Source organism: Camarhynchus parvulus, chromosome 9 (assembly GCF_901933205.1).
Source record: "Camarhynchus parvulus chromosome 9, STF_HiC, whole genome shotgun sequence".
NCBI lineage: Eukaryota > Metazoa > Chordata > Aves > Passeriformes > Thraupidae > Camarhynchus > Camarhynchus parvulus.
The window spans coordinates 5,255,428-5,283,360 of NC_044579.1; the positions used below are offsets into that span (position 1 = coordinate 5,255,428).

Here is a 27,933-nt window from a genome sequence, read left to right on the forward strand (position 1 = left end):
AGCCATTTCCTCCCCTGGTTTGGGAAAACTTAAAGGACTGATCCCTGCTTTAATGGTTATGTGACCCCTGGAGGATATCTGTTTTACTTTCAGTGAATGAAAAACAGTAGATATATAAATGTCAGTAGAAATGGACAAGAGCTACTAATCAGAGTTAAATCTGGTCTGGCTGTGTAATGGGTTGTCAATTTTGCTGTCCCTAGAAAAAAAAAGGTAGGCATGAAGGGGAGTTTTCCTAGAGGGCAGTTCATGACAGAAAATGCAAAATTCTTCAGAAAAGCCTGACCCTTGCTTCTAAAGCTTTATTGAAATCACATCGACATCCTTTATAAAAAATTCCTTTTTCCAGAGAGCCATTCAGAGGATCTGAAGCATATTGTGCACTCACGTTCCAGGTTCTCTAACCTTCTGCAGTAATTGGCAGCTAGCCTGCTTCAGGATGAAATTTATAAAGCACAGAAAGTCTCCCATATGCTGCCCTTTTAAGGAAAGTCTTCTCATTACTGGAAAGCATGAGCACAGTGATGGTAAAGTACTGTAGGGATCATTTATCAATCACACGATCAGCAAAGCTGCAGAAGCACAGAACTAGAGAAATTAGACAGCAAAAAGCTCTATTCCTGTCATCTTCATCTCCCTATTTTCACCAACAAAAAAAATTCTGGTGCTTTGTGTCTCAGTTTCCAAATTCCCATTCAATGAAGTATGGCACCATTTCCCTCAATTTTAGCAGTTGTCATGGCCAAGTGTACTTACTTCTTGTCCTTATTTTGGTGCTATCATGTCTAGGGGTAAACCTTATGTGGTAACCTGAATAATTCACACTGAAATGTACCTGCTGTCTCTGGGGCGGCTTTGACCAAACTATATTCATTTTACCTTGTGTTTTTTACCCACTTTTTTAATATTTTCTGAACACTCTCTCTTTGAGCAACTTATAATTTCCACTTCTCTTGTGATCTTATTCCCATTTGTTATTCCCTTGTGTTCCAGATAAGAAAGCCACACTGTGACACCTGTGTTGTGTAGCACCTTTCAGATGCTAAGCAAGTGCTGAGCTCGTTTGCAGAAGGATCAGTTTGGCTGCTCTGTGGCAATGCAAACCTGTGATGGATTTAACTGGGGTGGAAGTGGAGAAATCTTAGATGTTGTTATCCCATCTTCTCCCATTTCTTCAGAGGTTTAGCAGTCTTCACGTTTTTCTGAAGCTAATCTTTCTTCATCATGTTTTTATACTCTCTGCCTCTGTTTTACTGCGGCTGTGCTCACAAGGCCCTTTCCTTTTTAGTCTTATTGGTTAATTTAACTGATCCTCTTCCCCATTACTTGTTGGGGTTTTAAATGAGGTGCTGACCCCATTTTTTGTGGTGTTCACTTCAATACCCTATCACCAACGTGATCCTCAAAATCAAGAGCTCGTTTGCTGTGAACTTTTGAAATCTTCAGGTCATGAAGGAACTGTCTGATGAGAGAAGCAGACAATCATAAGCAAGGGACAAAATTCAATAAACAGCATCCAATAATCTCAGACAAATACAACTGTCAGCTCTGTGTTGATGAATCTCAGACGTGTTCCCAGCGTCTCGATTTCCCATTCCTGACTCTCAGCACTCTAATTATTGGCAGAGTGAGGTTGTTACTTTATCTTTCCAGCTTCCTTCTATTCCTAACAAAAATATAAATGCATTCCCAGTCTTCTAATATTTCTTTTGTTTTGGATTATTCTTCTCACTAAATAGTTGCAGTATTCTTTCCATTTAATGAAATGGTTTCAGCTTTCTCTCCTGTTTAATGAGTTGGAAAATTAGCATTGAATGAGAATAGTCCATGGCTTTGGTCTGTAGTTTAGGAAATCTGTGAGAAGGAAAGGAAACACTTGCAAAGACTGTCTGCAAACTCAGGAATGGCCTTCATGTTGCTTTTTATTTAGAGTACATGTAAAGAGCTTAATAAATTAAAACAGATTCAGTTCAGCAGAAGGCAACGCTGCTGAAATGCTAAAGCTTTTTTTCCCCAGACTATTGTTTTTCAAAAATTAATTTTCAAGAAATGATTTGAAAATATTTTCCTCAAATTTACTTATATTTTTCTTCAAATGTGCTTATATTTATGGCTAGCAATCGATAAGATCTCAGACAGATTTATTTAATTTACTTAACCACACATAGACTTCTGCATTCTGGCTGTTTTGTTGTTCTTAATAAAGAGCTAATATGCCAGTATGAGGTGGCCATTAGTGTTGTATTGTGTCCTGCTAAGTGATGAGATTCTGATTTTCTAATCTACACTGGTGTCTAAAGGTCACTGCAACAGCTCAGCTCCCCAGCACCACAAGAACCCGTGTTTTATGGATAAGTCCATTACATGGAGTCACACGTGGGATGAAGAGGCAGCACAAGGAGGCTTCATCAGCGTTCAGCCCCCAAGGGCTGTGCACAACACAGGAAAATCCAATTAGAGCCACAGGGAGTTTTTCAATCTCTTAATCGGCATTGCAGCACTGCAGACGGATATTATTGCCCACTACCTAAACTTTATTACTCCATTTTTCTGTCTGTAGCCCTTCTCCCTGCCAACCCACCTTGAAGAGACGGCAGGCATAGCCATATAAAACTTTTTATGACCTTGGCATCTGCACTGTTTTGTCGCATGAAAGATAAGTACAACGGTGGCAGAGGAGCCCTGCAAGGATTAAAGCTTCACCAGTGCCTCCCAGTCTGGAGAGCCTCACCTGCCCTTCGTGACAGAATATGCAAGACCAACCTCTTTTTGGGGCTAATGCCTTCCAAAGGAGAGGCAGGATGATCGAGGATGAGGGAGCAGGTGCTGGCTGCATTCGAGCCCTGGTTTGCACAGAGGTGCAGATTCATTGTGTGACCTTGCATTGAGTCACTTGACTTCCAGTGTTTCAGCTGTGCTATAAAATTGACTAAAAGCAGGACTTAAACCAGGCACTGCATCCTGGGTAAATAATAGGCTCAGGGAAAACATATAGGAGGAGGGGATTATGTTTTTGTGTCTTAAAATACCTTTCCTGACAGAGGGGGTGGGTTTGCCATGGATGAATAATCCGTTAGCATAAATTACTGTTATTTTCAGTGGTAGCTTACCAGGTATATGTATCAAAGAGTGATACAGTCTGCTTGATTTTATGGTACATTAACTTTGCCAGAATGCATTTATTATATTTAAAACCTACTAGGTACCTGCAGTGGGAGCAAAGATTGCGTAATTATTTTTTTCTTTAGCTTGTGGGAAACCAAATGCTTTGAATGTAAAAGATTCTAGGGGTGAAAAGTTCATTCAGTTCACCCCCCCATAGGGAGAGTATAGACAAAAGGAATCTGATTACTAATTTGAAAACAGATGAAAGGAACCAATATAGTGATGAAATAACTGCTACTTCCATTGCTGCCCTTTGTGTTATTGGAAACAGTAAATAGATGCAATAATTGAGCTGTGAAGCAAATTTTACATTATTTTATAATAAGCATCTTCCCCAATCAATTAATCACTTTGGAATAGCTTCAGGTTTTGATTTCAGAATCTCCATGTGAGATTTTGTTACAACAGCAACAAAGAGTAGGAAATGTCCCAACGTGCAGTCCATGTTTTAAATGAGAAATGCTGAGTCTGTGAAATTAATGGAAATATCTTCATTAAATTCATGGGCTTTGCTGCTTCAGAAAACAATCATTTGTTCTGGAAAGCGTTCCAAAATCCCCATGAGCATATTCATAGGTAAGGATTTCCATTTTGCAAGGCTTTCTCATACAGGTTTTGGATGTGTTTGTTCTTATGCCCCAGCTCAGTTACTTTATTACCTGATCTCTCATCATTAATATAATCACTGTGCATCCTTATTCTCTCTGGTTTGTACACTGGTCAATACCTGTTCTGTGTGGGGAGAGCGTGTCTGTGTGGATACTGCGCTGTGCAGAAGGATCTTTGATCTTTATTTGTCAACAATGAAACCTATTGATCCTGATATATAAGTATATATATATTACAAAAAAAGAAAAAAATTAAACTCAGCACTACACTTTAAAAGCAGAGAACTCCTTCCTATTTCTACAACTCCTCCTATGCTTTGAACAGAGAAGGGATTCAAATTATACATATTAAAAATGTAAGAAGCCTGGAGTTCCCAAGCAGCAGCAAGATTTTGCCTGTCCAGCCACAGCATTTTTTCAGTCAACAGATTTTTTAGTGCATCGAGCCTTTTCCCCATCTTCTATATCTATTTTGGCATAGCCCTGGGAAGAGGGACAAAGGTAGAAGGAAGCATAAACTCTCCTACATGGCCTGTTCCCAGCAGCTATCAGGCAGTGATTTACAGTATTAAAGTAAATATTTTTTATAGCTTGCACAGCAGTGTTTGTGTTTAGCCACTTTTACTGTGAGATATAACACATTGTTGACTGTGATGAATACACACTGGGAAACAATAGCTGGGGCAAAGCACAGCAGTATTTAAAAGGTTTTAGAATGAAGCAGCAAATACAGAATTGAAAAAGTGTGGAGAGGATTGGGGAAAAAAAAATCAGTTCAAGGTTAGATTAGATCCACCCTCATAGAGACTGTCATAGCTGGGCATTGAGTTACTGACAGCAGAGGGGAGCACAGTATTCCAGCCATTGAAATGCTTTTAAGTGTATTCCATAATGCTTGTTCGTCTTTCAAACCTACAGAAAATAATTGCAATTTTGAGAAAAAAGGATACAGCAGAAGTTCTGATTTCCATCCTAGAAAGAAATATCTTAATGTCTTAAACTACTGAGACTAATTCTAAATATTTAGGGACTTACTTTATGGGTTTTTTTTAAATCATATGATTTTTCCATTAGAATTAGCAAAATGATTCATATGTTCTTTGCATTTGACTGATGGATCATTGAAAAGAAAGAACCGTGTGGTACCTTTTGTTCTGATGGAGGAAAACAGCAGTGGCACACAAAATAACACTAAATGAAATGGCAAGTCATTGAGCCACTCCCTTTCTACAGTCTGCAGTCAACCCATCATTGCTGTTCCCAGAAGTTAACAAATGAAAAGAGGTGAACTTTCCTTCTTCAGTACCTCTCTCCTGAGTAAAGCACAAGAACACAACTGTCAAGTGATGATCTACACAGGTAACTACAAAGTTATGCACATGTTAACATGCTAAAGTTATGTTAGAAGCTGGGAAATCATATAAAGATTAATCAAGGCAGCACATCAACTCATTGTTTCCCACTGATCCTCCACTGAAAACAGCTGGTATTTTGCTAGAAGTACTCTGCCAGAAATGGGACGTGATTCAATATTGCAGCATCAGAGATGCCTTTGTTAACTGCAGCAATCCTCAGAGTCAGCAGAATTACTGTTGAGTATAAATACATTTTCTGACAAATCTCAAGCAGACTAAGAATGCAATCCCTTGCAATCAGCAGATGTGCTTTACATTCAGTAACTTCATCAGGATGTTGCTTTAGATTGATGGTAATTACTGATGTGTCATTTGGGGTGTGTTGTTGAGCAAAGTCCATTAAAACTCAATTTGTGTCATCAGTTAGCACCCAGCTTGCATTATGTAGCGTGTTCAAAGAACATTCCCACTGGAATTGTAAAGGTGGACGTGAGGCTGAGAAAAAATCTTCAAAGTGCAATGGCACAATAATTCTGGTTTTCATGGCTGTGGTCCACCCAATCCTATTTCTGGCCTTGTAATTCAGAGCCAGGTTCTACTCCTTCTTCTACTACAGCTTTCCTCTATAAACTTGGCCTGTCACTCCTCTCTTTGTGCTGTCTCTTTGTTCCTATAAATTGAGTATTGCTATTAACTTATTATTCAAGGTGAGGATAAAAGCATAACATTCTGTAAACCGTCCTGATTTCCAGAGCAATTCAGGGCAGTGTTTAAATGTCATAGAAGAAAGAACAGTAATAGACCATTTATATTTTGTTCCCTCAACCTTCTCCCTTAAGGAGCAGATCGTGACTGAAATCAAAGATCTTGGGACTTGGGTCTGGATATGCCATATGGAAACGTCTGACTGGGAGGAGGGAGAGGTGGCAGGTGTTGTGCAACGAGCAGCTCCAGGAGAACACAGTGTCCTCTGTCTGGCTACTGCAGCATTTTTGAATTTTCTTTTTATTTTTTAAGATTATGATGCTGTAACAGCATTGGCAGAAATCTGCTCCTCTTAGTCTACTGAAAAGCTGTGAATTGAATTGGTTTAATAAGCCCTCTTTCAATGCTGTTTTCTCTTCCCAACTCCTCCTTTCCACATGTTGATTCACTTCCTTTACATAAACTCTAAGAACACTTTCTGTTACTTCTCTCATACAGTCAAGCCCAGGGCTGTGGTGAGGTTTTATGCCTTTTACAGTAACAAACATCTAAAATCACCTGTTAATACTTACTGTCTGCAGTCTTTATTTTCAGATGAGATTGTCTTTAGTCCTATGAGTTCATACCTCCTACCTTCAATTCAAGGACCTGAATGAGATTTCCATCCTGTTTCCACAGCTAATGACATTTCTTGGATGGGAGTGAAATATTTTCCCATTGTAAATAACACAGATAGCATTGTGCTGTCCGTGCAAAAAATACTGGGTTAGTGACAAGCTTTGAATACGTAACAAAATCCCTTGAAGGCCCAAATCCTGTGACTTTTCTCCCCTTGAGTGTCTCTTCCTGTGCAATTAAGGAGGCTGTTTTCAGTTACTTAAGAGAAATAAGTGGAGGAGAATAGAGCCCTAAGAAATGAACATTAGTTATCCCAAAAGGGACCTAGTGAGAATTGAAGCTTAAAAGGGTCTACACAGTTTAATTCATGTACCATCTGTTTTTGGGAAAATTAGCGCAGATTAGATTTTCTAACTCATCTGAGGCTAAGAAAGTGCCTTTAGAACCTGTAGTATTTGCTTAAGTATTAAAAACAAATTAGCACCATTTTAGTTACTGTGTGAATCCTGTGCATATCAGCTCCCTTTGGAGTAAGCCAGAAGAATTGTAACAGCAGAATAGCAAAGTGATGCCTCTCAGCCAGCCCCTCCTTGTCATAATGTTCCTTAGCTGCTTTATGGAAATTTTTGACATTCTTGTGTTCTTCTGAGCACTGTTTTGTTAGATGTGACCATTTTGTATAAACCCAATTATTGCTCAGGGCTGAGAATCTGCTCACTGTGACCTCTGACTGGTGTTCCTGCTCTCAGTTTGGCTGTAAGGGGGTGTTGTAAGCTTAAAGACATTGGATTTAATGCAAAAGTAACAGAAGAATATCACCCTCAGACTCAAAGACTGTGTGATTGTATTGTATTAAAGAATTACATTATAATTACAGGATAGCTTTCAAAAAAGAAAAAAAGTGTTACATTTAAAAATACATGATAGAAATATAAAATAATTTAGGTTTTCTTGGTTTTGTTTTCCCCACTTTGCCACTGAGCAGATGTCTGTGTTCTGATGGCCAACAGGTGGAACCAGCCCTGCTGAATGAGGCTGTTGTGATACTCTCCAAGTAGGCGATATTGAACACCAGGCTTCCTGCTGCGGACCAAGTATAGGGGCACTAAATGCAAAGTTAGCATCTTTAACAGTGTATTTACCTCAGCTGGACTCCGTTTTTCTTCCACTCTATTTGTTGCAAAAATCTTTAAATGTAGGGCAGTCTCAGTTATTGTGGGCTGGTTGTACATACATTTTTCTTTTCAGAGATTCTAGGCTCTTACTTCAGCTACCGGTCATCTCACATACTTAATCATCTCAAATGCTTAATTCTATGAAACATCAATTATTTCATGCCACCCATTAAATGTTACTTAGTTGAGACACTGTTGATGCTGTATGTTTGATGCTGTGCCTATGAATGGAGTTACTAATGCGATGCTTTTATCCATATCTCAAAAGATGAAAGGCCTGGAATTACACCCTTGGTTTGAACTGGCAAGTTTTCTTGACTTGACTAGAATTGGATTTAGCAGAGCAATAACCCTGGCCCATCATTTTCAGATGAAGTTGGGGTAATGCACAGGATGCTCCCTGCAGAGTAGGAGGACAGGATGCAACATCCAACAGAAAAATGGAGCTCTGCATTTAGTTGAGGTTGCAATAGCCTTACAAAGAATTCTCTAATTGTAATTAAACAGAGTGAAAATGTGAGCAAATGAAGATTTTAGGTTGGTACCACAAACAGCACAGGTGCTTTTGTGCCAGTACTGGTTTGGGGAATGGAATTTTAGTTAGTGGAGCCAGGATATCAACATGCTGATAGTACCAGTCTGTGCGTGCCCATGTGTTGAAGCATTTTTTACTAATACCTCAAAATAAAGGTATTCCAGCTTTGCTTTTGTGATACCAAGAAGGGAAACTCAAAAGGACTACAGGGCTTGTTCTTCTGCTACTCCAGAAACCCGCTGGGAGTTAATCGGCGATTTTTCACAGACGACATCTAATCTATAAGTATAAATTACTTTTCACTCCTATTATGCCTTAATTGAAGAGCACCAATGTGAGACTGCAATAGATGGAGCTTCAGTAATTCTAGCCTCAATTAACTTTGCGTGGATTTGAGTCTTTTTTCCTTCCTTTTCCATGGACCAAGGATAATTTTCTGACATCTTGTATTTATTTAAATTATTGCTAGAAAAGTTAGGGGATGCGCATGTGATGAGGTATTCTATAAGACAACTCTGAAGACATAGGCAGGAGTTGTGTGTATGATTTATAAATTAATACATATCTTTTATGTCCTACTGTTTTGTTTAACAGCTGTGCCATCAGCAGTAGCCAAATCCGTCAGGATTCTGCTGGGGAGGAATAGTTTAATAGCAATCATTTTTTGGGTAAATGGCATTTACCATCTCTGTAACAGCTACCCTCATTCCATCCTTGACTTTTCTTAAGCTCCATGCCTTTAAGACACAAAATATGTGTTGCAGCAGAGTAAAATCACAGTGAAGAAATAAAACACCTTGCTGTCTGGAATAGGAAATTCAGACACAGCAGAAAGCAAAAAACTATTCTAGGAGAGGCAGGATGCTGTGTAGGAAGAGAACAGGCATATGGTGATGCAGTTAATTCTTAGTTACTTCATATTTTACCAGAAGTGATATATATTTACCAGAAAATTAGATTTGATGCCTCTGTCTGGGCGTATATGCTCTTACAAATGTTTCTGGTGTTCAGCTAATAGCAGTGAAAACAGCATAAGAATCCCACCAGCACAAGCCTGTGGATTAAAGTAGTTGTTTACAACACATTCTTGTTACAGACCTCCCCAAGTTTTCCCTCGTGGCCCAGATAGTCAAAAAAGCATGTTTGTGTTTGCTTTTAATTGGTTTGCTCTTCTGAGAGATCTTTTGCCACTGATAAAAAGCCCACAGACTCTGAGAGGTCAGCAGGTATAAAGTGGAAAGCCTGCTGTATTTCTTAGCTTTCTCACTGTTGGCCAAAACCCTTTTCTCTAAATATGAATATTCCCAGCCTCCCTCTCACTGAGGTACCAGTGCCCAGGGTGCTGCAGCAGGGCAGGTGTGGGGTGGTGGCACAGGTAGGACAAGGAGTTTGTCACCCCCAGAGCAGATGGACAGGTTGTCATCACTGGGGTAAAGATATTGCCACGTGTTCCTGAGGATTTGTTAAGTAATAAATGGATAATGTGCCACAAGTTTACTTCAAGGAGCATGGCGAACACAGAGAGAAATCCACATGAATAACAGAGCTCCAAGAATGATGCTGATGCTTCTTAAATAGGATTAAGCTTGGAAAATAGAGAAGGGAAGAAGAAAGGTGGAGGAAGAGAGAAAGAAGGAGGATAGAAAAGTTTTATTTCTCAGGCTTTCTCAAAACTTATTAAAATTCCCACTACTGTCTTCACTGAGCAAGCCACACAAGTCAGATCTTGATTATTTAAGTCTGATGTGTTGTTTAACTCACACATTCAAAAGCAAGGCAGGATTTTTGTGCCCTCTACCTGTATTCTACTGTTCATAAAACTTTACTGAATTGACTCTTATCTCAACAGTCACACGTTCCAAAGGCCTCTGGTTGTGATTTAAGAATGCAAGCAATGACATACTGGAGTTCTTCATAAATTGGTCCAATGGTTAATCTTTTCTATTTATTTTCAAATGAGGAGATTTGAGTTCACAGTAAATTAGCACCATAATTTCTGAGTTCTGATTGAAAGACTGCACTTCCAAATAGCTGCTAGGCTTCTAACTAGTGATTTGCATATGCAGTTTTACATGAAGATTTCTAACTTCCTTTTCATCAGCTCATGGAATATATATTAGCATTGATTGGACCCTCATTGCAAATCTCAATCCTGGGAAGAAAAATCAAAAATTATGGTGCTGTCCCTCTAAAGTATGAATTTTCCCTTCTAGTGAAATTAAACCCATCCTTTCTCTCAATTACCACACAGTCAAAATTCTGAGAAACTGCATGGTATTATTGGGGGAAAAAAGCAATAATATGGAGCCAGAGTGACCATTATAAAGTAAAGATGATTTCCAGGCTCAAGTCAGAAAAAATGTTCTCTGGCATGTAATAATCAATTAAAATATATTACCTAAAGGATGTGATCTGCATGCAGTTCTAAGTAGCTGCACATATTACACAGCTTATTACACAGAAAAGATTTCTCAGATATTTTGGGTAGAAAGATCTTCAAGTCCCATATGGGCTATCTTAAAATAAAGAACTCATTTTGCCCAAATCTTGAATGAAAATGGAAAGCAGAGTTTCATGGGGTCAGTTCTCATCTTTAAAAACCTTGCACATTAAGAACATTGATATTTGTTAACTCTCTATAAAATCTCTTCTGGGTTTGTAGCTGCTGCCTTGAGCTCTATCATCTAAAGTGAAAAGTTATGGAATATTTCATGAAAGGCCAGCATATCCCAATGGCTGAAATGCATTCTGAGCTTGCTACTGGAAATGGGGGCGCTGAGAGACCATAGGAGAGGGCAGATTTTTGGTGCAATGAGCTGTGGGCTGCTTCACTTTGCATATTGCACTACTTGAAGTAAGCAGGACTGGAACAGCTGTGCACTCAATCCTGGTGAAGATAAAAATCTCTCCCTCGGGGCATTGCTTTCTTCTGCCAAGTAGGACAGTCAAGTGTTGGATTTGGCTGTGGACTTTTCTGTTCTCTCACGTAGCCTTTCCTTTTCATTTGGGCTTTGCCTGAATATTTTGAAAGGATCAGTAGTCCATGTTTGATTTTTGATATTCCACACATTATCCTGTAAGACTGTGGTTTGTCCAGGCTGTCTTTCAGGGATGATGTTATTTATATTTTTGTAAAAGTTCTCAGATTTTATAAGAGCATTGCTAGTGAATTACTTAGTAATATAATGTTCATTTCCTGTGAAGACTTTTTATGTAATTTATAAATACTTTTAACCAAAACTTGAGTTGTCCTAGAGCATGACCCAGCCATGTACTAGTAACTTTGATTTTTACCTTGTGGAAGGCATTTAAGCAGATGCTCTTTGATAGCAGTAGAATTTCTTGGGGTTTTTTTCCAAAATAAGAATATTTATAGATATTGCTATTTTCTGTAGCAAACCCCATCTTTTTTCTTGTATTTTTCAAAGAAAAGGACACATTCAAACCAAAGGTGCTCCAGCTGCTTCTTGTGTCCACCCATGCCATAACGTCATTCATCAGCTCTTAAGGCTCACTTCTCCTTTCTAGTATGTGTCAGCACTTATCACTTAAAATCTTGTAGAATTAGTATCTGCAGCTGTATTTCTGAGACTGGCCTCACCTCCTCCCTTTCCTTTTTGCTTTTACAGCATAACCAGAAATCTGTATTAAAGATCTCAGCTCATGGACTGGCCCCATTGCTTATAGAGCTCTCAAAGTGTCTCTGAGATTGTTATCAGATTTTCCTTTGACTTCAGTAAAGATCATCAGGACTAAGTGACTGTTGAGCTGATGTCCCCTGTGGCTGAGCTGTGCTTGGAGCAGGGCTGGCAGGCAGAGAGCCCCTGGGACCCCTGCTCCCTCTGTCAAAGCCTGCCCCACACCTCAACCCCCTGTGCAGCCATGGGATGGTCACAGGACAAGGCTGAAATATCAATATCATGCCCACAGAAATACCCAGAATTTGAGAGCCTCCCCACAACTGTCCTGACATGACAGAAAAGGCAGAGTGGGATATAAGCATTGACAATGGGAAGGAGAGGCAGATACAGATTTTTCAAAGCACTCTCAGACTTCTATCATCCCTTTACTGAAACTTAAAGGCAGAGTCACCCTCTTCTCACAGCCTTCAAAGAATGATGGATTTATAATGTGTTTCAACATTTCCAGGATGCTTAGAAGTGTAGAATCATAGAATGGGTTGTGTTAGACCTTAAAGATTATCCAATCCAGCTCCCTGTCATGGGCAGGGAAACCTTCCACTATCCCAGGTTGCTCCAAGTCCCTTCCAGCCTGGCCTTGGGCAATTCCAGGGATGGGGCAGCCACAGCCTCTCTGGGTAACCTGTGCCAGCCCCTCACCGCCCTCAAAGGCAAGAATTTCTTCAGATATCCACTCCTTTTGTAGGCCCCAGTGACTTCACTAATATTAATTCAAAGGATTTAGTACCCTGGGAGGAGTGTTTAAAATTGCAACAGTAGACCGATGCTGAAACAGCACATCAGAGTTCATGGAGCATCACACACTTTCTTCCTTGCGTACTTACAAAATGCCAAATGATATATTGGCAAGCTTGTGTATTTACTGATTCAACCCTGTAAATTGTTTACTTTTGTGGAATGGGTGGGAGTTTCTAAAGGCTGACTGCTGGGGCAGCAGCACTGACCAAGGAACTCACCATCCTTGGAGGGATTTAAAAGAGGTGTAGATGTGACCCTTGGGGACATGGTTTAATGGCTGGCTTGGCAGCGCTGAGTTAGTGGTCTTAAAGATCCTTTCCAACCTAAATGATTCCGTGATTCTGTGATTCTTGTGTCTGAAACAGCCAGGAAAGGGTGCATCATGATGCACCATGGTACCACACACATTTCATGGAGTTTAGCTAAAATCTTGCATTTCTGAAATCATTAATCTCATTACTAATATGTATGTGGCAGAAAGCTACAGAAACAGACAAGAACTTTGCTAATGCTGCAATCACTTTTCTGTATATGAAATGGATTTCATACAAAACACCTGCTTGAGCAGCACTTTCAGAATACTGGCTTGTCTGATTCTCAAGCAGAGGTACACTGCAGATGTCTGTAGAGGAATATTCTTCATGCACTGAATAGTTCATATTCTCCTACATTTTTCTTATGGGAGTTCCTAGTCCTTTTAGCCACCTTATCCCCTATCCATGACTAAAATAAGCCATTAAAATTAGGAAGTGCTGGTCAGCAAAGCAAGGAGCAGTATCCTCTGCTTCATGAATATCATATGCACATTAATGCTCACAGCGCTGCTGCCCATGTAAATCATTCAGATTACTTAGCTGATGTGAATTCTAAGAGATGGCTAAGATGAAAACAAATGTGCTCTTTAAGTTTAACCATCTCTCTTAAAATTTGCTTATCGTGCTCACATTCCTATCTGAGCAGGTACAGTTTAAAGGGCAGTGGAAAATTTCAGTACATGGCAATTGCCATTCAATATTAATAGAAGGCGTTGAATTAAAGTCCTAAGCAATGAATCCAGAGGGAATACAAATTCTCTCCTCAAAAACTGCTCTGTATTCTTCCACTATGCATTGGTGCATTTATACTTGTGCAATCTAACATTTGCTTTTAACAAAATTAAAGCTGGCATTTGACTGCACAGGGAATTGTAACTGGAAACCTAGCTAAATTATTATAACACTTGCCTAAACAGGTGGGTAATATTAAAGTCTGAAGTGTTACTGCTCTCAGAGACACAACTCTTGGAAAAAGCCCTTTACACATGTCAGACCAGTTTCGATATGCTCTTGTGCTTCATTTTTAGAGTAGCATTTGTTGTTGCATATTTTCTCAGAGGCAGATATTTGTGTGTGTGTGTGCCCAGCAAGACATTCTGCCCCTTACTTCCATCCAGCCACGAAGGTCTCTGGGTCATCAAACACTCACAGGGACAGAACTCATTAGAGGGATGGTTTGGGTCTCCTGTGATGTGAAATGGCACTTTCATACCCACCAGCCTGGGCCTGGTCTCTCACTGCTTCACTGGGTTGTAGCAGTCCCTTACATTAGGAAAAAATTTGTCTTGGCCTCCCTCTCTGCATTAATTTGAATCTTCAAATCAGGCCAGAGCTTAAAATAATTCAAACTACCTAAGGTTTCCAGTTAATATTTTAAGTTTCCCATGTCCATTATTTTATTTATTCTTCAAAAATGCTGGAATCATATTAGAAAAAGATTCATCTGAATGGCAAGCAGAAATAATTACCCAGGCAGGTAAGCCTATAAAGCATTAAAATTTATCTTAATACAAAATAGAGGGCCTGGTTGTGGCCCTCTGCATATTTGTCTAACAGACATGTAACAGAGAAATTGTCCAAATGAGCTTAATAAATCTCTTTCTTATACTCACAAAAGACCACATACTCACTTCCATAATTCTATTAGAGTCTGCTCCTCTGGAGGAGATAAAAGAAGAGATAACCTCTCCGTTCAGAATATAAAATAGCAATTGTTCAGCTGATGATTGGAATATTTCCAGTAGAAGGACTTAATTATGGAACAAAATTAGCTCAATCTGACCTTTTTAGAGAATAATGCAAAACTAAGTTTTTTGCAAATGTCTTCCCGGAATAACTGAAATAAGGAATAATTTACTTCCCTCTTTTTACAAGAGCAAAAGGTGGCAGAATATGATAGCAGTGTTCTTGGTGAGATGACAATCCAAAGATAATAATAAGACAGAATGTGTAGAAAGAGATAATATATTTTAATAGACTAGCTGATGCAGTTTAAAAACAGAGAAGCTTTCAGACACACAAGACCTTTTCAGCAAGAGCAGGTTTCCCTCAGTGACTCAAAATTGGAAGCTTAATAACTAGAGGGTGTAATGGTTGTGTCATAGGACTGCACCAAAATGTCTGGTATCTATATCCATTACACACTGAAAGCTCCTCTTGGGATAAAGACAAAACCTATTGTTCCAATCTCTGCTTTATCTCTGTGATAAATAGGAATAAGTACCTGCACCCACAGACCAACAGGCTGGGGATGATGCTGGTGTTAAAGCACTTCCCTCCAGGTCTTTAGTTCCATGCATTTATCTGTACTGAGGCACTCCTCACTAGAAAAAGAAGAAAGAAACCCCACAAACTGTAAAGAAAAACCTTATCTGTTTTATCAGTCCCATCTCTGATTTCATGACATTCTGAATGCTCCCAAGCTATGCTGATACCACTGCATACAAGAAAAAAAAGGCATGAACAGGTGGTGATATTAACAGGCTTCTTATGGCTCTGAAAAATGAGATAGAAATGTTTCACGTCATGAAAGTCAACATCAATCATCATCCATCTTGTGCAGATATGGAAATCAGCCAGTGTGGTTCTTGCTGAGGAGGTGTGAGATATTTCTTTTGCATCAGAGCTGTTGCGCTGGACACAAGTCATAATTTGTTTAATATAGATGAATGAGGAGAATATTACTAACACTGCCTTCTTTCCCTTTTTTTTTTTTTTTTTATTAAACTGAAAGCTCCCCCTCCTGGCACATTCCCTGAACTGAATGCAAGATTCCTGACATCTACTTTTAGCAGGAGATTCATGAAGATTCTTTAAAAGCAGTATATTTATAGTCTCCCAAGGATTACCTATTTCCCTATCCAGCTATGAGACTTGATATGATTTGACACCAGGGGTTTGCCCTAAGGCTTTGTCTGTAATTTTAATCTGTTGCTTTTCCAGGCAAAGACTTATGGTTTCTACTTTGTTGCATATCATACAGAGTAAAGAAAACAACTTTTTCAGAAAGTTTGATTGTTCGCATTTGTGTTCAGAGCGATCAGTGTAGCTCAGCTGTAACCCCACCATCTAATTTCCTAATAAATGCCTTGGAATAATTCTGAGAAATCTCCTGGATCTCTTGGAAGCAATGCTGCAGCTCTGCTGAGAGCAGATCCTGACCAGGCTCAAGGAATCTGAAAGCCAGAGAAAGCAAAAAAGCAAAGAGGGACTGTGTGTTTATGTCACAGTTTTGGTAACGGCTGTAACTGCTCTCTTCTCATTGCTGCCTGTGCTAGGGACTGCCAGTCCCTCTAATCCCCTGAATCAGTGCAGGCACTTATGTGCATAATGTGATGAACTGATTTCTCACTGAATTTCCACAACTTATGCAAAGAAAGGGGAAAGCTTTCCCAGCGGGTACAGCCACAGGATCCTGTAGTTCCCATAAATTCCTACATTTTAATTTATAACTATGTCTTCCTTTTCTAGGCTTTTCCTGAATATCAAGGGGTATTTTCTTCTATGATAGAGGTGTTACTTTGCTTTTTATGCAGTTAGGTAACAAACATGGCAGGTTCAGTTGTAGAAGAGTGGTTATTTTAAAGTCTAGCGTAGAGTAACAATTCAGTACAGATACAATGAATGAAGTGTGTCTATTAGACTTGGTACATTAGGTCTGGAAGTGGGAGAATTGCTGGCCTGGCACCTTATGCCATGTTCCTCTTCCCTCTCTGTGGTTACAAAAATCAGGATTGTGACCTACATAAACAAAGCTGCTCACCCTAAATGGAGCAGAGCTCAGCTGCTGAGGCAGGGAGGCCAACGAGCTTCCAGTGCCATGTACAGCAAAGAAGGGCTGCCAGTAGAAATGTCTCTATACATAGAGCAGAACATCAAATGCAAGCTTGCCATTTGAAGGCAAATCAGAGCAATAATAAAGTAAAAAATGACACATTCATTATATCCATTAATATAGGCACACACATGTACCTATCTGTATTCTTGTTAAATCCCTGCTATACAGATAAATATACACACGTGTCTTCTTAGCATCTTAAAAGCTGCTTTTATTGTCATAATGAAAGAGTAGGACTCCTTTGAGAGCCATTTGTCTGCAAAACTACTGTAAAACCTTTGAGTAGGCTGTCTGCACTCAAGAGAGTTGAATCAGTAGAACTTTGACGAGACTAGAAGACCCACTGATATCTAATTAATGTGGAAATAATTGTTGTAATCGTTGCTTTTCTCTACAAAGCATGTACTGAAAAGCAGTTACACGATTTAGTGAGCATCAAATCAGTTTGATATGCAAATTGAGGTATGGACTACTTCATAATGCTGGTAGTATTTAAACATTTGTTTATTAAGCTGAGAAAATTCAAAATGTCAACAAATGGGGTCCAAAAACGATGTCTTTTATCAACAGAGACTTTCTTCAGAGTTTTTACTGTACCTCTTTTAGAGTCAGTAGGCTCTAATGACAAGAGTAACAGCAATGCTAAATGTGAAGGGACTGCTGGGAGTAAAGTGTGGACCAGTTGTTCAAGCAGCTGACACATTCCAACAGTTTTCCTCCAGGGATAAAAGGGAGCAGTTGCAGTGCTCTCCAGATTACCCCCAAGCTCCTACCTTTTTGGTTTTAAGGGATCATGGAAACATTGACTTCCTCCATTTAATGAATGTTCAATTAACTCAGGTTAATGGCTATGGGATGGAGCTCAGGGACCTGAGAGCTGCTCCCATTGTTCAGCCTGGCCTGTCCTGTGACATAAGCTGCATTTTGGGTGGAGAAAAAAGCAAATGACAATGAGTTGCCTGGGCAGGACCAAACAGTCTTCGGGGAAGTGGATTCATTGCATCTCAAGCACATGCAAAGCTGCATCCAAGTACAGAAAAGCAACCCAGACTTGATCAAAAGCAACACAGACTTGATCAAATAATGTACAGAACAATTGCATCTTATCTGTTTCCTAAACTTTTACTCTTAAACTCAGTAAAATCAACAAAAAGTCCTTGGGAGTAATAAGCTGTGACCTGTTCAGATTTAGATGAGTGTTTTGCCTGGGATGTATCTTTGCTACACATATTTATCATGGCCAAAAGAGTGGATATCAACTATATTTTATTTCAGGAGAAGTGCAAAATTACACATTTTTCCCTGGGACTATGGAAAAGTAGGTAGTTGTACAATATTTAATAGCATATACTTCTAAAATCTTGGAAGATTTTAACAGGATCACTCAGAAGAACCCTTGCTAACCCCTTCTCTTTTCATTTACTTTGACAGGATTTCTGAGCACTGGGGACCAAGCAGCAAAAGGAAACTATGGCCTCCTTGATCTAATTCAAGCTTTGCGATGGACTAGTGAAAATATTGGGTTCTTTGGTGGTGACCCATTAAGAATAACTGTTTTTGGATCTGGGGCAGGCGGTTCGTGCGTCAATCTGTTGACTTTATCCCATTATTCTGAAGGTAACCGTTGGAGCAATTCAACCAAAGGTATTATACAGGTTGCAAATTTTGACAATTTTGGTGTCTGCATGCCACCACCATTAGTACTATGTGATGTTCTGTATATTCTCTTTGTTTCTATGAACTGTTGAGTTCAGCTCAGTATTAAGAAACTTTTTAAAGGCTGTACAAGCCTCCTTCTCCCTCAGCTCTTCTGTGCATGTTTAAATTTTGGGTCGCTTTCTTCTTTTTCCTATGGAGCTTTGTAGAAACACTTCATAGCAGACTTCTGAATGGCATTTTCTTGGTGCATCATTTTTATCTCTTTTCTTTCCTACCTAAGGGTGTCTTTTTTGGAAAATCAGTCAGTCATGCTCACAGTAGATGAGGTCATCTATATTCAGACAGTTGTGAAAGGCATGTTTAGTTTCTCCTGAGGAGCAGAATTTAAAGAAAACTAAAATGACAGAGTTTCTCTTTTCAGGCTAACAGCTGAATTGCTTAAAACTATTATTTTGTGCGAAGGAAACAATAACTAGTTCAGAAATCTTTTGTCTGAAACTGCATGGACTTCACTTGCTGTCATCTAATAAAAGAATGGTTGAACGTTTTGCATGCATGATCCAAAATTGTCAAAGCATCCAAGTTGCAAATGGACTTCCTTCTATATGTTTTTTCCTATTCCATAACTAACACCTTTTCTCTCTAGTTGAGGGAGGTGGCAGGGAATTAAAATCATACTGTTTGAGGCACCTAACTTATTCTTTATGATTTTTGCACCACAGTTTCACACAGTGTCTCTCATTTGCATGGCTATTGCTCATTGATCATGTTACTTTTGTCTAACCGTTTTCACATATTTTTATCTGTATTAGTTTTATCAGGGACACCACACTGTGTCCTGTGCATATAATCCTCCACTAATTTATATTGCTGTATCTCCATGGGGGACTAATTGGCTGGTCATAAAAACATAATTCTGCTGACATTAAAAGAGCTGCATTTCCCCAAAGTCATGTTACAAAGACCACTGAGGTCAATAGAAGTGAGACATTCTTTAGACCATGCCATTATGCTTTTTTAAATGAGAGAAAAATATAACTTCTACAAGAACAGTCAAGTGGAAAATAAGACTATGGTCTAAATTTAAGTCTATTTTTACAATTTGATTTTTAGTGTAATCTTTTTTTTCTTCCATAACTACCTGAACTTACACAGGAGATATTTAAAAGAAGATGCTAGTAAAATCAAGATGTAAGCATTACCTCACTGCACTGTGACCTGAGGGTGTCAATGCACAATCTTTCATCAGAGCTCTAAAAACCAAGTTTCTCATTAAGGATTAACTCCAGGGTGAATGAGGACACCTGGTTTATCTTCCCCTAACTCTTTACTTTGTGTTAAAATCAATCTTCTTGGTGTAACATGACATCAATGCAAAATGCCACATTGACAATATTTACACAGTCGTGTGTTGCCTCTTACCAGCAAATGATACCCTGTCAAAACCCAACACACAGAATTCTGCCAGGACCAGACCAGAATTTGTTTGGAGAAAACTGAGGCACTTTGATGCCAACACAGCAGATTAGGGCATTTTAGACGGGTCTGAAGAAGGTTCAGTACAAGTAAATTTTTGAGGATTTCTTTTAGAAGCAAACTCATGCTTTGATGAAATTTGGATTAAACAGAGCAACTCACCACACTCCCATGTTGTTATGTTTCATTTGGAGGTGGTTAAATATGCCATAAAAAAAAGAAAAAAGAAAAAAGAAAATATAAATTGGTCAGGTTCAAATAAGTAGTTATTTCTTAACATTTCCAAACCCCCTTTTTGTTTCCTGTTGTTTCACATTTACATATGAGAGGTGGAGAAGGACTTTTTACAAAAGCATGCAGTGATAGGACAAGGGGGAAGAACTTCAAACTGACAGAGGGCAGGGTTAGATCAGATATTATGAAGAAATTCTTCCCTTTGAGGATGGTGAGGCCCTGGCACAGGGTGCCCAGAGAAGCTGAGGCTGCCCCATCCCTGGAACTGACCAGGACCAGTTTGGATGGGGCTTGGAGCAACCTGGGGTAGTGGAAGGTGTCCCTGCCCATGGCAGGGGTGGAACTGGGTGAGCTTCAAGGTCCCTTCCAACCCAAACCATTCTGGGATTCTATGATTATCAATCAATCTCTTTCAAAAGATATAATTTCAGAAGCTCTCTTTGCTTCTGTCATCTCCCTCTGAAAGGTTCCCTTGGCAGCTGAGAGGAAGAATTCAGCCTGTTTCAAGGTGGAGCTGTTCACAGCCTCCCACCTGCAAGTGGGCAGAGCAGCACCCATCTTCACAAAGTGCTCTCAAAATACAGATGAATATATGCAAATTATTATTATTTACTGTGGTGAGACAATGAATAAGGGTCACAAAGCACTGTGCCCATTGAACATTTAAATCATCTTTCCATCAGTCTGAAGCCCATAAGCAATAATAATAAGAAGAATAATACACATTATCAGACAAAAATGTAGTTCTCCATCCTGTGAGGTACAAATTTCTGCCACGAATTCTGTGACAGAATGAAAATCATTTTTCATACTGTTCATTTCTCACCAATTGGTTTGAGTGGAGGAATAGCTCTGTCAGCATTCTTCAGGACAAGGAGGGATGTTCGGTTTCATTTCCTCAGATGGTTTTATGGCCAAAGGACTTGACCACTTTTACTTAATCCAGCATCTGATGTTTATGTAGCACTTAGTAAGCCACAGTGTTTGTATCAGCATTTTCTTACACATAGCTTACACTTTCTGTCCTTGTTCAGACATATTTAATAAAGCAATAAAGTTAGATTTACACAATATGCAAAAACCCACGCACATTATGAATTATCATGAAATACATCTTAGTGAAAATTCAGCTTTGTCATTTACTTACATTTATTACAATGCCTGGATCCTCTGTGGTAATTCTACTGACTTTTAGCTGATTTATACTAGCTCAATATCTGACCTTATAAACATGCAAATATATTTTTAGCTGTTTATAGCTCAAGTTCATTCTTATTTTTACTCATATCTTGCAAGAAAATATTATCTTGGATATGACTTCTCATAAGTTTAAGAAGGGACCTGAGTTTATACATTTCAGTCTCTATACCTACATAATTTGAAGAATTTTTTTTATTGGGACCTAATACAATGACTTACATCATTGAATGATTTAAAATTCCTGAGAAGCTTGTAAAATATTTCCTGTCAGCAACAGATTCCAACTTATTTTTGAGTGTACAGGGTCTGGTGCTGCGATAGAAGCTGTAAAAGCATTTCTGATTTGATTTAGAGGCTAGGGAGGTTCTTTTATCAATAGAAATACGTTGCTTATCAACACAAAAGCCATCTTGTGCATAATTGGAATAAATTTCTGAGGTAAGCTGACAGCCCTGGCTCCAGTTCTTCTGGTGGGAGCATCCAGCTATTCATCAAGCACTGGAGCAAAGATTCCTGGTGGAACTGAGACCAGGTGTCACTTTCAGTCCCTAAGTGACTCCACCAGAGATGGTGGAATGACTCCAGGTGCCCAGCAGCACAAGCAAAACAAAATTTTGACCCATATATCTTAAATTAACCAAACTTTTGAACACTATAGACCATTTTGTATTACCCAGAGTGACCTATAGGAGGTAGGGTCCAGTATAAAATATTTTCCAGTAGTTTGTGCAAAAGTTATGATACTGAAATGAACTTATGTGCAAATGAAAAAAACCCAAACTCCTTACAAAACAGCAGAAAGGCCACCATTACCTAAACATTGTCTAAATACCTATTAAATACAACATAAATTACCTAAATATAATTTCTGAGCAATATTTTACACAAGGTTCAGACTTATCTCTTTCAGAACCCAAAGTACCCTCCTCAAATGGAGTGGAAAAACACAAAGTAAGCACAAGAAGTATCAAAGCAAGGATGGAGTTCTGATTACATTAAAGCCAATAGCAAAATAATTGCATTAATTCACTGACTACAAGAGGGTGAGGCTATCATCCAGGACATGTTTTAAAAATCCTTACAGAAGGGAGAGGAAAACATAAATTTTAATGCATTTTGTTATTTCAATGGGTAGAATTCCTGGTCCAGAGTGATAATTAAATCAGCATAAATTCAAGCTAAATGCACTGAAGGCTTAGGGATTTACTGCAGGTTTATATGCAGTGCCAGATCATTCTCTCTCCCTTAACTGAATACCTGAACATATGTTTAAATATCTGAATTACAAAGCTAAACAGTGTAAAATACATCATTTCCCTTTTTATGTAAATGTGATCAATATAAACCTGCCTTTAAAAACCTCCTTACAAGAAAAGATTTTGACTTAGACACTTATAAATTTAACAGCTGTCTGGTACCTTCTCATCTATTACTCCAGAATATAAACTTTTGCAGTGATACACAATTTAAAGCACTGCACCTTTCAAACCAAGTTCAATTCCAAAGAAAACATTAAAAAGTGCAATAGATTAATTTCACACGTAGTTCTATGCATGCATGCTGGTGATGGCTTGAACAATACCAAAAACTTTAACCCATTTCAGAGACTTGATGCTTTTTACTCCAACCTATACTTAATTTTAAAAATTTATTTATAAATTTTTATAGTGTTGTCCTACATAAGGTAATGCCACTCCTTTTTTTCCTGAGTTTCTTTTGAAAATCTGGAGTATATTGAGGGAGAATCATTTGCCTTAGCACATACTGCATTTATTTTTGCACATTACCTGTAGGTACAACAGCAGTCAGATCTCACCACCCCTTATATTTAAGCACTATTAAGATTCAGGTATCTCTTCTGTTAAAGTTTTCTATTGTTTCAAAGAACTCCTTTGAATCTTTCAAAGTCTGTGGCTGTTTCAAGGTCGCTTCAGTAGTTTTCAAATATTTCTCCCCACAGGACTTTTTCAAAGAGCAATAGCTCAAAGTGGAACAGCTCTCTCCAGCTGGGCAGTTAGCTTTCAGCCTGCAAAATATGCCAGGATGTTGGCTACAAAAGTTGGTTGCAACATGTCAGACACTGTAGAACTGGTGGAATGTCTACAGAAGAAGCCTTACAGAGAACTTGTGGACCAGGACATCCAACCAGCAAGATACCACATAGCCTTTGGACCAGTGATCGACGGCGACGTGATACCAGACGACCCTCAGATCCTGATGGAGCAGGGAGAGTTCCTCAACTATGACATCATGCTGGGAGTTAACCAAGGGGAAGGGCTGAAGTTTGTTGAAAACATTGTGGATAGCGAAGATGGCATATCAGCCAGTGATTTTGACTTTGCGGTTTCTAATTTCGTCGATAACTTATACGGATACCCCGAAGGCAAAGATATATTGAGAGAAACAATTAAATTTATGTACACAGACTGGGCAGACCGGCACAACCCTGAGACCAGAAGGAAAACGCTGCTGGCTTTGTTCACTGATCACCAGTGGGTTGCACCAGCAGTGGCCACAGCAGATCTTCACTCGAATTTTGGATCGCCTACGTACTTCTATGCCTTCTACCATCATTGCCAGACAGATCAGGTACCTGCATGGGCAGATGCAGCCCATGGAGATGAGGTTCCTTACGTACTAGGAATCCCCATGATTGGTCCTACTGAGTTATTTCCTTGTAATTTCTCCAAAAATGATGTCATGCTAAGTGCAGTGGTGATGACGTACTGGACAAACTTTGCAAAGACTGGGTGAGTACCAGATAATGAATGGTCTTGTAGGCAAACTTTGGATAGAATGGTGCTTTCCATTTGTTATCTCCCTTGGGAATTCCTCTGTACTTGTAGGATGAATAAGAGATTAAGAATTGAGCTGGATATTTGTTTTTACTGTAATGTCCCTTGACTCACATACATGTTTTAGGAAAAAGAGGGGAAAATATCTTTGCAGATTTTCTGCAAGGAAATTTGAAAATATACACAAAACTAATTAAGGAAACTCTGGAAAAGTGTAAAACTAAGCATTTAACATCTGTGTAGAGTTAAAACCAGCTACATTAGTACCTGCCTTTACCCTACCACTGATACTTTCATTCCATGAGACAGAAAATTACATAAATATTGCTTTAAATATAATACCGTTTATTTTAGTAGCACATTTTGTCTTAAATTCTCACTTCTGACCATAAAATATGTGGCTTTAAACTTGGAAAGTTTTGCCAATTTCATTAGTTTTTTTTTCACTGGAGTTCGAAAACCTTTGTTACATTTGACTACTTATTTTTGACTATATATTGCATTGAGTTGTGCTCTGCCATGATCCTTCCCCTCTGGAAGGCCACAGATGATTCACAGGAACAGAAATGCAGAGCTGTATGAACTTTATGCTGCTAAAAACAAGAAAAAAATCTTATGTTCTCTCTAGTGTCTCACAGACATTTGGCCACATCACCACACCCCAGGCAATCTTCCCTCAGCAGCAAAAGATTTCACTGTGAGACACCAATATTTTTGAGAACCAGGGAAGTTGCTGAAGTCTGTGTAAAAGAAGGGTTCTTTTGCATAATGCTGTTTCTAATCAATATTATTAAGGCCTCTAATTTTAGGGAATAGCACTCTGCTCCGTCCAAAGGCAGTCTTAAACGTTTAGTATAAAATCTTAATTATGTTAATTTTACAATTCCATTTGAAATGCTTTGTAACATTGGAGATATCTTTTTCTTTCAGTGACCCAAATCAACCAGTGCCGCAAGACACAAAATTCATCCACACAAAACCAAATCGTTTTGAAGAAGTAGCATGGACCAGATATTCTCAGAAAGACCAACTGTATCTTCACATTGGATTAAAACCACGAGTTAAAGAACACTATAGGGCCAATAAAGTGAACCTTTGGTTGGAACTGGTACCTCATCTGCACAATCTTAACGACATTTCACAGTATACCTCTACCACAACTAAAGTGCCATCGACTGATAATACTTTCAGACCCACAAGGAAAAATTCTGTTTCAGTTACTTCAGCCTTTCCTACAGCCAAACAAGACGATCCCAAACAGCAGCCAAGCCCATTTTCAGTGGATCAAAGGGACTACTCAACAGAGTTGAGCGTTACTATTGCAGTTGGCGCATCTTTGCTGTTCCTGAACATTTTGGCCTTTGCAGCATTGTACTACAAAAAGGACAAGAGGAGACATGATGTCCACAGGAGATGTAGCCCACAACGTACCACTACCAATGATCTCACCCATGCACAAGAAGAGGAGATAATGTCCCTCCAAATGAAGCACACTGACTTGGATCATGAATGTGAGTCCATCCATCCACATGAGGTGGTTCTTAGGACCGCCTGTCCCCCAGACTACACGCTAGCTATGAGAAGGTCTCCTGATGATATCCCCTTAATGACACCCAACACCATCACAATGATCCCCAACACTATACCAGGGATTCAGCCCCTACACACATTCAACACATTTACTGGAGGACAGAACAACACTCTGCCCCATCCTCATCCCCACCCCCATTCACACTCAACAACCAGGGTATAGCCAGACAAGACAAAACAAACTTTTATTTTTTGATGGATTGAAGTAGGTGATATTACTGAAGATTACTTGGCTTTCAACCTACAAGACTCTTACTATTTAAATATGGAGGAATATTATGTGAATATACATATCAAGAACATTTGGGGTTTTGAAAAAAATGAATTGTACATATATCAAATGAACTTAAGAAACAAACAAAACAAAAGAAAAAAAGAAACAAAAAACAAAAAACCCAACTGTTTGCAATTGCTTGAAGCAGTTGTCCTGAATGATACTTTTTCATTCACATTCAAGTATTAATTTTTTGAAGATTTAAGTTACATAATGGAATTAGGCATGTGCAACACAAACAGGAAAGAACTATGACTGAAAATTTTAAAAACCTATAAATATGCACAAGGGACACACTAATGGAATGTCAGATAATTTTCACCAATTTTTATTTGGACCTGTTTTCTTGTGTAGACCATATTTACATATTTGAATAAGTACACAAAGCACCAATGCTGTTAAGGCCTTAGAAAGGGGCTCATGCTGAAATCTGCCAGTCAGAGAAGTTTTACAGCCTGGCAGGTACAACATTATCACATAAGTGCTGTCAGTATAAAAGTTGTGGGAATAAAGGAAACTGGATATTTTTAGCACGATGTGCATGATAATTTATATGCTTGGTGGCTGTGCTGCTGATTAAGCCGTAATTAAAATTCTTCTCATCCCATTGGAGTTTTTAATAGAAGCTTTCTCCATCAATTGGCACAACCTAAAGAAGTTTTCTAAAGGGGCAAAAGTAATTACAGTAAAATATTTCATGGTAGCTTCCAAAAAAGAAGGGATTGCAACAGTTCTTAAAGGTATTTATGGCATTCTAGGTATACAGTGGTGGACCCTCACTGATATGAATCCCAGACAAAAAAATGTATACTATTAATGTTCTTTTTCCTTTCCACCTAAATAATTTCTGACTTTGAAATAACTATAACTTTAATGGAATCTCCTTTGATGAAGGATTTATAATTTGCTGTGATTTAGTTACAGAGTATTTTGTTCAAATTGATGAGATAATGTGTGTCCAAAAATTTAATTGCAATGACATTTTGCCATTTAAAATTGCCCCAATATTACCACTCTGATTACACCTTTCAGTTTATTGTTTCAACTCATGTTGCATGTTACAAAGTTTACTTATAATACTTTAATATAATGTTAATTCCCTTTTTGCTATACATTAGCTTTGTCATTCCAATTAATTATCTAGACCAGATGGCAAGAGTGTAGAAAAAGAGGATATATGAGAACGGGGAGAGAGCCAACAGCTGGAAATTTAAAAATCTGGATACTACATATGTTTGTGTGATTTGAAGTGAATGTTCTAAAATCACAAGAAATTTTTCATTCCCCTGTTGCTTTCCAGTAATTCTATACCATGGTCCTTTCAAAACGTTTGTATATGTAATCAGATGTACATTTATATAAAAGAAATAATTGAGATGGACTTAAGAGCACATCCCTGATAAATACTTTCTCTCTTACCTGTACTATATTTCTATTAGACTAAAGTTATGTGATTTTTTTTTACATTTTTTCAAATTACTAGCAATTTTGATAGTTTGTAAGATAATGCGAAGAACTTTCTCTGACAAACTAACTGCAGTAACAGAAACATTTCTTTTCAGTTACTCTTTTTCAAGAATGAAAGCTTATTACACACAAAAATTGTATACTACTTGATGGAAAATTACTTTGTATTTCTTGGCCATATTACTGGTCACCGAGTGAAATAAAGATAATCTGGATAACGAATATTATTCCAATGTTAAGAGACCTGATCTTTGCTCATTAAAGAGCTAAAATGTTTATTGCTGTTTTGTCATTTTTTAATGAAGTAATGGTAACTGTCTCAAATAAAGAGTAATATCTTAAGACCAGTCTGGTTTTTGAAGACGTGAGGGTGCCTTCTACAATTAATAAAACTGCATATTTATAGGCCAGCCCCATCACAGCTATTTCTTACAGAAATATTGACATTGTGACTGTCATCACACATAAATCTCCTCCAGATTTCAG

The 27,933-nt window shown here is 38.5% G+C and overlaps 1 protein-coding gene across 3 annotated transcripts in view; it reads left to right on the top strand.

Moving 5' to 3' along the window:
- Window positions 1–27,669, top strand: part of NLGN1 (neuroligin 1) — a 306,533-nt gene extending 278,864 nt beyond the window's left edge. For all 3 annotated transcript variants that reach the window (XM_030954221.1, XM_030954218.1, XM_030954219.1), the window contains 3 exons: window positions 18,184–18,396; window positions 23,282–24,071; window positions 25,047–27,669. In XM_030954221.1, the coding sequence (XP_030810081.1) occupies window positions 18,184–18,396; window positions 23,282–24,071; window positions 25,047–25,869 (1,826 nt within the window). In that variant the 3' untranslated portion in view covers window positions 25,870–27,669. The remainder of the gene's footprint in view (window positions 1–18,183; window positions 18,397–23,281; window positions 24,072–25,046) is intronic.
- Window positions 27,670–27,933: the final 264 nt, after the last annotated feature.